Genomic DNA, 9,314 nt, shown 5'->3' with positions numbered 1-9,314 from the left:
GCATTTAGTTGGATCGATGCTTCCTATAGTAACAAGTTAGTTGTATTTCGCACACCGTACCGTAAGCAAATATGTCTAAAATAGACGAATTATTTGATAAAAAGAAAGATGAGGCTCCCATGTTGGACTTGTCTAAAACTGTGATAAATACTGCTGAAGAATATAGAGCAGTTTTAGATAAAGTACCGGACTTCAAAACTCGACCAGAGAAGGTAACTGTTGCTTGTAACCAAAAAATTTGGCTGTGCCGGTGATTTACTTACAATTTAAACAAAATCCTTTAGGTAAGATCTGAAGACGTCAAAATCAAAGAAGACAATAAGACCAAGACACCTCGGAAAGAAATAAAGGCATACGAAACATTGGGAACACGAGGATACGAGGAGAAACATTTTACATTCATGGATCCTATACCGGTGGAAATGAAAGGACTGAAGTTTGAAGAACTGTGTATTGTCCCTATTGAGTGGCGGATGCTTACTTCTATCAGACCGAAGTTGAAAATGGACGAAGAATTTTTTAACAGGTGAGTTAGAAATACTTTAAATACGATTTTATGTAATGTAATTTAATGCCCTACCTATTACTCTATTTAGTTAGACGATAATTGCAAATGATGATAGATTATAGATGATTATAATGTTTACCGTTATTTAAACTTCTTTTCAGGTTAGTAGAACTAGGCAAGTCCGAGCTTAAAACAAAAGCAAAAGACAAAAGAGATTACGCTAAAAACTTAATGTTCCGAAAAACGAAAAATCGTTCAGGAGTGACCGAAACACGAATAATATCTTGCGCGGAATGCGGCGAAGAATACTGCAACGGTAAGTATGCATAAATATCGACCTATATTTTTTGAGTTTACATAGTAAATAAAATACATAACGATGAAAATATGTATTTAATATTAAACATTGCCGAGTTAGAGGATGGGCCATACATGAGCGAAGTTTCTTCAAATATGGCACGTGATACCCGCTTTTAATAGTCCATCACACCTAACCGGTAACGATAATGGTGGCAACATGATTCAATATCGACCGAACCATAATTCCAAGAAGGAAACCGAAAAGGATTTTAAATAGGTGCCTATATTAATGTTTCTGTTTCTAGGTAAAATGTGCGCCATCACGAACTACGACATGTTCGCTCGTTTGAAAATAGAAGTGGAAACGAAATCATCGCGAGCACAGGCAGCACCGACGCAGGGCCTGGGCAAAATGAAAAAACTTCGGCGGCGCCCAAAACGTAAGATGCGCAGTAAAAGTGCTGCACCCGAACAAAACAAAGCGCATAGGAATAAGTCGGGAGCTAAAAGTGATTCCGAACTTTAGTAACCTTTCTATACAAATATTCCCACCATGTTTGTCAGACTAATTGTCACTTTTTTTTAAATACTAAAGTTATGAAAATTATTACTTGCATATTGGAGGAATTGTTCCTGATTGCTCTGGATTTACATTAATTACCTGTGATGACTTCATTTGGTACAGCAGCTTCGTCTCTCACATGAACTCGCATGACACGATAACTTGAGATTACCTTCTGAGAATAATGTTATATTTAATCCGGTTATTATCTATTAATTGGGAATATTATCTACTTACTCTCAATCCAGCGACTAAAGATCATATAAAGTGACTCTCATAGTTGACCTGCTGGCTACCGTACATGTCTAAAGTATTGAGAGTAGACGAGTAGAGGTTCACGAAGTATTCTTGAAAAAAATCTAGTTACCTACTAATGGATCTTAGACATTTTAAATCAATGTGTGGCCTTTTTAAAAATATTACAATATAGTGATCTGTCTACAGTCTGGTAAATTATTTATTTATAAGTACGACCAAAATTTCTGGCCAAGTTTCAAGTTCTTGGAATAATTGATAAACTCGCACTATCTTTCCTATGGTTAGGTTAGATTATACATAAATATACTAAACATTCTAACCAATCACTGTATTTTTAATCTTCAATGAGATAGATATTAAGGAGACAGACTGGTATGATAATTTGTATGCAGATTAGATATTCACCAACGCCTATTTAACCTAGTCGATATAAATCACAGTTTTATATTCCCAATTGAATAAAATATTAATATTAACTCTAGATATAAGGTAACGTTGTATACTTACTTTACTTGTACTTTGAATCTCAATTTTGTACTGGTAATTTTATTATACGATTATATTATAATGTGAAGCACAATCTCTGTTTTATTTACCTAAACACGTACACATAAAACAAATCCATTTTTAGAGGAGATACTTAAGTACTTAAATGTTTGATAAGTGGATAAAAAAATACAATTGTATCAATATCACTCTTTATTGATTTAAAAAAATATTTATATTACACATTCATTATATTAATTACTTTAGAGCCTATAAAACAACAACATTATCAAGATACAGTGTCTCTATACGTTGGCATTGTCCACACCTGGCTCGCGCAGGCGCGGGATCCCGTCACTACAAACTACTTTATGAATATGAAGCCAAAAATATCTTTTACATCATTATATAGTTATACCTATATCGATATACGAATTTAATTCATCTTCGACAGCTCACTAGATGATAAATTCTTATAAATGTAGGCCCTAAGTACAGAATAGAATTAGACTAAAAGGAAACGCAAAAAGATATGGAACCACAACTGGAAAAAAATCTCCTACGATATGCTTAAATATAGAATAACAAAATGAATGGTAAGTTCAAGTGCTAGAGAAGTCGTAGTAAGAACACTAACGTCTAGCTATTGCAACGAAATACTACAGACCCTTGCCCTGGCACTAGTAGATATCACAAGGTAATATCAACAACATGCAAAATAAATAAATTATACAGATAGATGAAATGGAGATACAAGATCACTCGCGAGATATAATTTCATTCAGATACATCGACGTATAGTACGTGTACGTCATGAACGCTGTAAGTGCCAATGAAACATTTCACAGCCCATGTCCAAGACAAACGAGTACTGAGACTATTATTCTTGTGTTTACACAGATTTTGTCTTTGTTAGCAACGAATTTCTAACCACATTGTAACATTCTCGCATTTTATCCTATTATTTAAAAGTAATAATAAATTATTTGCATTTAAAGACATTTCAAATTTTTAAATGATTGTTTAGCAGCGCTACACTAGAATTATTCTTAAAACTAGGTTTACAAAATAGGAATCTGCAATAAAATAGTAATTGTTACAAATTGTAACAATCTGTGACTGCTATATTTTACAATAGGATCATTATAAATATTTGCTTTACCTTTAGCAACATGGATATGTAATATTGTTTTATTTAATGACATCATAATAAAGGAATCAAATCATGCCGATTGTCTCAAGCTTTAGAAAAAGCACATTATGTCCGGACGGAAGATATCCACAATATCTAAACAATTATGTATTGTAAACGGAATAATTAACATTATATATTACTCTACTACGACGCAGAAACTCAAAATCAATTAATCATTTATAATTTAAATATAATTATATAAGACGTTACGACGTAAAACCGCGTATTTACTCGGATTGGTCCAATTCAGGTCTCATCACATATTTTGTCATGGGTAAATCACAACACTGATTATTGACACAAAATAATATAATTAGTTGGTGTTCAACTAAATTACATAAACGAGATGACATCGTCAAAGTAATTTTATATTAAAATATTTAGCAGGAATGACATCTACGGACAACTATTACGGAAGGATGAAATGCACACAAATGGAATGAAAGGAGAAAAGACTTATTTACTACAAGCACCAGAAGATCTCAAATATATTATTACCGGATATACAGTTCTACAACTAGAGGTACAATATAGGTCTACGTAAGTATGGAAATAGATAAAGTACAATACAACACGCGCGCGCGACATAAGCAAGAGTTAAAAATATTTCAGGAAACAAAATGTTGCAGATTATCTGCATCCGTAACTTATTAAGGTAAGATACCGAAAGATTTAGTAGATACATAGAAGAATTTCGTTGTAAATCGGATGTTGATATCCTTCTGGATATCCTAGAGCACTTAAGTATCGCGCGCGCAGGTAACAACTGTTTTCCTCAGAATACGAAGCCCCCATTTATTTAATCGCATTCCTCACATAGTAACAAAGTAGATACATAACACGAAACATATTGCAGATTCCCAAAATTCACATTAAAATTGAAATACATAATGAATTATGACTCATAAAAAAATATTATGCTCTATTATTGAAAACAATAATTAAATTATTATGAAAAACAAGTCAACGAGCTAAATGTACAATAAAATATGAAACTAAAAACATGGACGAAAGTTAACTGAATGTGTAAGAAAGTTAAGGTATTAAAACTTAAAATATAAACAACTTTCACACCCTGTAAAACTACAACCCTGAACTGAGTGGTAATTTAGACTTTAAACTTGAGGTTTGTATGAATGGCAACAGAATAGCATGTACACTTCGAGTATGTTAGCAGCAACAGGTAGATAATTTTATCAGGGGTGAGTGGCATTGAGCTAGCAACGGGGCGGAGCGCCCAGCTGGACCCTGTTTCTACGACTCACCCTTCACTGGTCTTTGCGAGCCTTCTTTTTGCTCTTTTTGGACACTTTCGCGTCGGTCCAAGTATCTGTAACAAAAGAAAAAAAAATAACATTGAATAACATGTTACATAAGCATATTTTTTAAGTATCTACTTGTTATGAAATGTAACAAATTATAAGTGCTAGTTAAGAAAGTCTTTTAGAAGTTTGCTTAATATAATTACCTTTATACAATTTTACAAAACATAAGACTAGCCATTCTGTTTGAAGTGTAATACTTATTATTTTTTTAATGCCTCAATAGAAAAATGCCTGTACAGTTATAAAATTATTGTTACAACATTGAGTGAATAATTATACATGTATGTAATTTGTTATTTATTACTTTGATAAAACTTACCGCCTAACTCGTCAAAGGCCAAAGCATTTTGGCTGTCTTGTTTCTCAGAGTCAGATGTGTCCTTTTCCACAGACTCCTGTTTCGGGACACTTTTAGCTGCTGAAATCTAGAAACAAACAATAATATTTCATTAATAGATAGATTGATAGAACTGAATAAAATAAAAATAAAATCATTCCTTCCATATTTAAAATGTAAAAAGTCATCTAAAATTGGTGTAGATTTTGTACTTGAGCAAACATGTAGATACTTGTCTGGTCATATCTGCTCTTAATGTTATTTTAATTATATTTGATCTAAAACTAAACATAAGTAAGCAAGCAAAGTTTGCATAGAAATAAATGAATTTGTTACTTTGTTAGTTATAAAGTCATTCAAAAGTCATGTTTACATATAATTGACCTTTATCTATTACTTGAAAGCATAAGTAGTGTTTTATGATATTGAAATTATACACTGATGATAGTCAATGACTATTATATTATTTAAATATATCTATAACTAAGATAATAGAATAACAATGGAACTGTAATCTAACTAACTACATGTATATTATTGAAGCATAATTTATTGGTAAACTTCACAGTATTTTGTGATAGTGTTGATGTCTCTCACCTCTACAGATTTCTTCCTGATTTGCTTTTCTTTATTTTCCTTCTTCTTGTTGCTACGGAGATCTTTAACATCAGTCAACTCCTCAACTTCAGGGGACTCCTCTTCCTCCACACCACCGAGAGCAGCCTGCTCACGACGCTCTGCCTGTTGAGACAATGTATTCATTAGTGAGGAGGACCTCAATGAGGAGTAATAATGCTACCATGAAAACATTATGTGGATGAGGAAATTCAAATTCATATAAAGTTTTCATAGTAGTCTTCTATAACATTAAAAAGTCTAACAAAGTTCTAAGTCCATATAAGAACATTCATATTGGCATTTATCTAATTGAAAAAGATTTATTACCTCTTTCAGTACACGCTGGACCTCTTCGATTTGAGCTTGTAGGGCACGGGCTGCATCCTCATCTACATGTGGGCCTTCAGCACTGATGACCTTAATAGTCTCTTCAACAGGCTCCTCCACAGGTCTGGCGGCCTCAACATCAGCATCTTTCACCTTTTTATTCTTCTTAGCAGGGCTGTCCTTCTTCTTCTGGTCCTTCTCTTCAACAGGCTTGCGTTCCTTCTTTTTGTCACTCTTTTTTGGCACTTCTTGCCAGCCTCCATCGTCAAAATCAGCAGGCTTCTCAACCTCAACTACAAGCTTGCTTTTCTTGCCCTTCTTGGCATCACCGGCTCCTGTCTCTTTCTTCACAGGTTTGGGCTCAGCGGGTCTTTCCTTGGGCTTGGCTGCTTCTTTCACTTTTTCCTCCTTCTTCTCCTTACTTGGAGACTTTTTGGAGCTTTCAGACTTAGTCTTCACATCATCAGTCACTACGCGGTTGGGTGAAGACTTCTATAAAATTAAATTAAATAACTGTTAGTTGATGTGTCTGTTTACACCTCATTTGCTTTCTTAAAGTCAGGTTCATAAATTAAAAGTAATTGGAATTTAATTGAACGCCTTATGGGTAAATAGAATTGATGTTTGAAGCTTTAATTTCGTATCTCCCGGCTTACAGGTTAAAAATAAAATGAGCACGCAATGATGACAACGGCGGGAGCACATAACATATTGTTTGGACTCACCTTGTCCTTCTTTTTGTTCTTCTTGGTGGACGATTTTCTGTCGTCCAATACCAGAGGCAGTTTATCAAACTGCGGCTGTTCTGCTGAGCGGAACCCGAAGACGAATACCAGAGCTGCGCATACTAAAACAACAGCCACAGCCGCAGCGGTGAACATAAACTGCGTGTTAGACACTTGACTCAAAATTTCCATCTTAAGTCTCTAAATGAAAAACCGCCCAAAATTTATAGTTCACATATAAAGTTGTCGATAAGGTATGATACTGTTGAACAAATTAATTCCAAAGTGATAAAAGCAGACACGGAGACATGATGACGCGGCTGTGACGTGCCAAAAAATTGCGATTTAGTAGTAACTGGGTTGCCAATTAATACGTTAACAGTTAATTTAATTTATTGAAATACGCGAGAAATACGCATAAAAGTTTACAAAATTATAACAAAAGTCTTACATTTTCATGCAGCTAGTAAATTAAAATGTTTACAAAACAGTCAATTAGAAATTTAATCTAAAAATGTGAGAGGTCCAAGTTTATTAATATTTTTCGTTCGTAGGAACCTCATATTATTTGAGATAAGTGCCAAAATTATTTCAATTAAATAATAGTTAAATCATTTTACTTTTTACTATACAAGGTTATATAACGAAATGTTCTATGATAAATCACAATTCTATGCCTTTTGGTACGTCGAATCGCACAAGTGGCCAATGACATCCGATAGTCTAGTCTATATTGACATTGACAAGAATGACATGTGATTAGCTTGTTGTTTTGTATACTTTCTAACCTAAAAATTATTACCACATTATTACAAAACTTTATTCAAGCACATTGTGTTTTATAACTAAAAGATGGGCAATAACTACAAGAAGAAGAACAAAAATAAAAAGAAGAGGTTAGAAAGAGCTAAAAATGCTGGTAACCAAAATCCAGAAGAGCAGGTTCAACAAGTGGAAGATCAAGGAAACGAATCAGATGGTGAAAATGAAGGCAACATCTCAAGTTCCAAGAAAAGACAACACGAAGTCGAAGATGACTCTGATGTTGAGGACAAACCTCAAAGAAAGAAAAAGAAGAAGCAACCTATACAAATGGACTCTACAGATAACAAAAAGGGGAAAAAATCAATTCGACAAATGAAGAGGGAAAAGTTTGCAGCACGGCAGGCTGAAGCACAATCTGCAGCTAAAGATCAGCTTAAGAGTCAGTGTCTGAATTATCTATCACAGTGGAAGCATGATAAACAAAACTGGAAATTCATGAAGGCTAGGCAAGTATGGCTGTTCAAAAACAAATTCTCAACGCACTTGGTACCAGATGCCTCATGGCCAACACTACTTGAATATTTTGAGTCTGCACAAGGTAATATACGAAATATACTATTGGAAGATGCCCACAAAATTATCAAACAAATGGATGAATGGACGGAGTCACAAGGCGGAGAATCAAAAAATGATGAGGAAGATGAAGAGAATGAAGAAACTGAAGAAAGTGAGGAAACACCTAAACCTAAGAAACCTGACGATAGTGTTTATAAACGAGCTAGGGATCTAATACAGTGTCTAGAAGAATAAACAGTTGTTTTATTTTGCTTTATTTTCAATATCAACTACATGGTAACAACAATAATTTATTTAAGTGCTAATAACACATCCTAGACATTAACTTTTTGTTGGCTCTCATCAGAGGTGAAGTCTTCAATCCATTTGCGCAGCTTGTCAGTATCTTGCAGGCCAACAAGGCGGTTTAATACTTTTCCATTCTTTATGGCCACTAAGACTGGCACGGAGCTTACATCATAGTCTAGAGCTAAGTCTGCCTGTTCATCAATGTCAACTTTAGCTAGGACCACCTTTCCCTTACTTTCGGAAATGATTGACTCCAGTCTAGGAGTCAATAGGCGACAGGGATTGCACCATCTGTAAATAAATTACATATAATGTGATCAGTGTACTTTCCAATTTATTTTATATTGGACTTTTAAACCCTTATCAATATTGATAATGCTTTAATAATACTTACGTAGCAAAGAAATCAACTACGACTGGGACTTTGCTGTTGATGACTTTGTCTTTGAAATCATCAGTACTTTGAATTTTGACTATATCACCTTTTACCGCCGTAACAGAAAAAGATCTAATAGCCGGAGCTGTTTTCATAACAGTCGCATTGCGAATGAGAAAATTAACTCCGTTTTTGGCGAACATTTTTGCGTAGTTACAAAGTATAGCAAAGTCAGAATTTTATTGCCGAATTACGATTTACGACAAGAAGACCTGTCAAATGCTGGAATTGTCATTTTCTTATATACCAACCACTGCTGGTAATAGTGAGGTGACACTATTCACTGAGTGAAGAAAGAAATTATTTCTTGGCGTGAAAGGAGGAAAATATCAATTATCTGCCGCAGCAATTATACAGGACCCCTGGAGTATGGGGGCCCCTAATGTGCGTAAGCAAAAAATAAAACTTCCTAATATTTTATTTCATTTCAGAAATTACAAAAGTCCAAATAGGTAATCAGTTCCTTCTTTTTTCGAGTAAAGTATGCATTCAAAAGTTGGCAGTAACTTTAGGAAAATTAACGTCACCATAGAGGTCCCCAAACATGACCTCGCTGTTATATAGCATCGATAATGTGACTTACTTCTTTGAGGCTTGAAAGACAGGGC

The 9,314-nt window shown here is 34.3% G+C and overlaps 4 protein-coding genes across 4 annotated transcripts; 2 read left to right on the top strand and 2 right to left on the bottom strand.

Moving 5' to 3' along the window:
* Nucleotides 1-60: 60 nt before the first annotated feature.
* Nucleotides 61-2,208, top strand: LOC118272768 (uncharacterized). The gene is made up of 4 exons (XM_035589435.2): nt 61-212; nt 285-526; nt 670-824; nt 1,114-2,208. Exons 1-4 carry the CDS (start codon nt 72-74, stop codon nt 1,332-1,334), a joined length of 759 nt encoding a protein of 252 aa, XP_035445328.2. The 5' UTR covers nt 61-71; the 3' UTR covers nt 1,335-2,208.
* A 101-nt stretch (nt 2,209-2,309) lies between these two features.
* On the bottom strand, nt 2,310-6,980 carry LOC118272767 (ABC transporter F family member 4). Its single transcript, XM_035589434.2, has 5 exons — nt 6,642-6,980; nt 5,917-6,408; nt 5,569-5,712; nt 4,954-5,059; nt 2,310-4,639 (listed from the first exon to the last, which is right to left on the bottom strand). The coding sequence occupies exons 1-5, from the start codon at nt 6,831-6,833 to the stop codon at nt 4,578-4,580; spliced, it is 996 nt and encodes a 331-aa protein (XP_035445327.1). The 5' UTR covers nt 6,834-6,980; the 3' UTR covers nt 2,310-4,577.
* A 363-nt stretch (nt 6,981-7,343) lies between these two features.
* Nucleotides 7,344-8,217, top strand: LOC118272769 (uncharacterized protein C7orf50 homolog). Its single transcript, XM_035589436.2, has one exon. It carries the CDS (start codon nt 7,494-7,496, stop codon nt 8,214-8,216), a length of 723 nt encoding a protein of 240 aa, XP_035445329.2. The 5' UTR covers nt 7,344-7,493; the 3' UTR covers nt 8,217.
* Nucleotides 8,218-8,220: 3 nt separating this feature from the next.
* LOC118272770 (thioredoxin, mitochondrial) lies at nt 8,221-8,979 on the bottom strand. Its single transcript, XM_035589438.2, has 2 exons — nt 8,665-8,979; nt 8,221-8,561 (listed from the first exon to the last, which is right to left on the bottom strand). Exons 1-2 carry the CDS (start codon nt 8,847-8,849, stop codon nt 8,297-8,299), a joined length of 450 nt encoding a protein of 149 aa, XP_035445331.2. The 5' UTR covers nt 8,850-8,979; the 3' UTR covers nt 8,221-8,296.
* Nucleotides 8,980-9,314: the final 335 nt, after the last annotated feature.

Source organism: Spodoptera frugiperda, chromosome 4 (genome assembly GCF_023101765.2).
Source record: "Spodoptera frugiperda isolate SF20-4 chromosome 4, AGI-APGP_CSIRO_Sfru_2.0, whole genome shotgun sequence".
NCBI classification, from domain to species: Eukaryota; Metazoa; Arthropoda; class Insecta; order Lepidoptera; family Noctuidae; genus Spodoptera; species Spodoptera frugiperda.
This window is presented reverse-complemented; position numbering and strand designations above follow the sequence as displayed.

What these genes read in the sequence shown, in the direction of transcription:
- LOC118272769 (XM_035589436.2), top strand. Translation starts at nt 7,494, where the DNA reads ATGGGCAATAACTACAAGAAGAAGAACAAAAATAAAAAGAAGAGGTTA.
- LOC118272770 (XM_035589438.2), bottom strand. Translation starts at nt 8,849, where the DNA reads ATGTTCGCCAAAAACGGAGTTAATTTTCTCATTCGCAATGCGACTGTT. An exon ending in GTAGTTGATTTCTTTGCTAC is followed by an intron (nt 8,562 to 8,664) that starts GTAAGTATTATT and finishes ATTTATTTACAG; the next exon opens with ATGGTGCAATCCCTGTCGCC.
- LOC118272767 (XM_035589434.2), bottom strand. Translation starts at nt 6,833, where the DNA reads ATGGAAATTTTGAGTCAAGTGTCTAACACGCAGTTTATGTTCACCGCT. An exon ending in AGAACAAAAAGAAGGACAAG is followed by an intron (nt 6,409 to 6,641) that starts GTGAGTCCAAAC and finishes TTAATTTTATAG; the next exon opens with AAGTCTTCACCCAACCGCGT. An exon ending in TCAGGAAGAAATCTGTAGAG is followed by an intron (nt 5,060 to 5,568) that starts GTGAGAGACATC and finishes GTTTGTTTCTAG; the next exon opens with ATTTCAGCAGCTAAAAGTGT.
- LOC118272768 (XM_035589435.2), top strand. Translation starts at nt 72, where the DNA reads ATGTCTAAAATAGACGAATTATTTGATAAAAAGAAAGATGAGGCTCCC. An exon ending in TCAAAACTCGACCAGAGAAG is followed by an intron (nt 213 to 284) that starts GTAACTGTTGCT and finishes AAAATCCTTTAG; the next exon opens with GTAAGATCTGAAGACGTCAA. An exon ending in GACGAAGAATTTTTTAACAG is followed by an intron (nt 527 to 669) that starts GTGAGTTAGAAA and finishes ACTTCTTTTCAG; the next exon opens with GTTAGTAGAACTAGGCAAGT.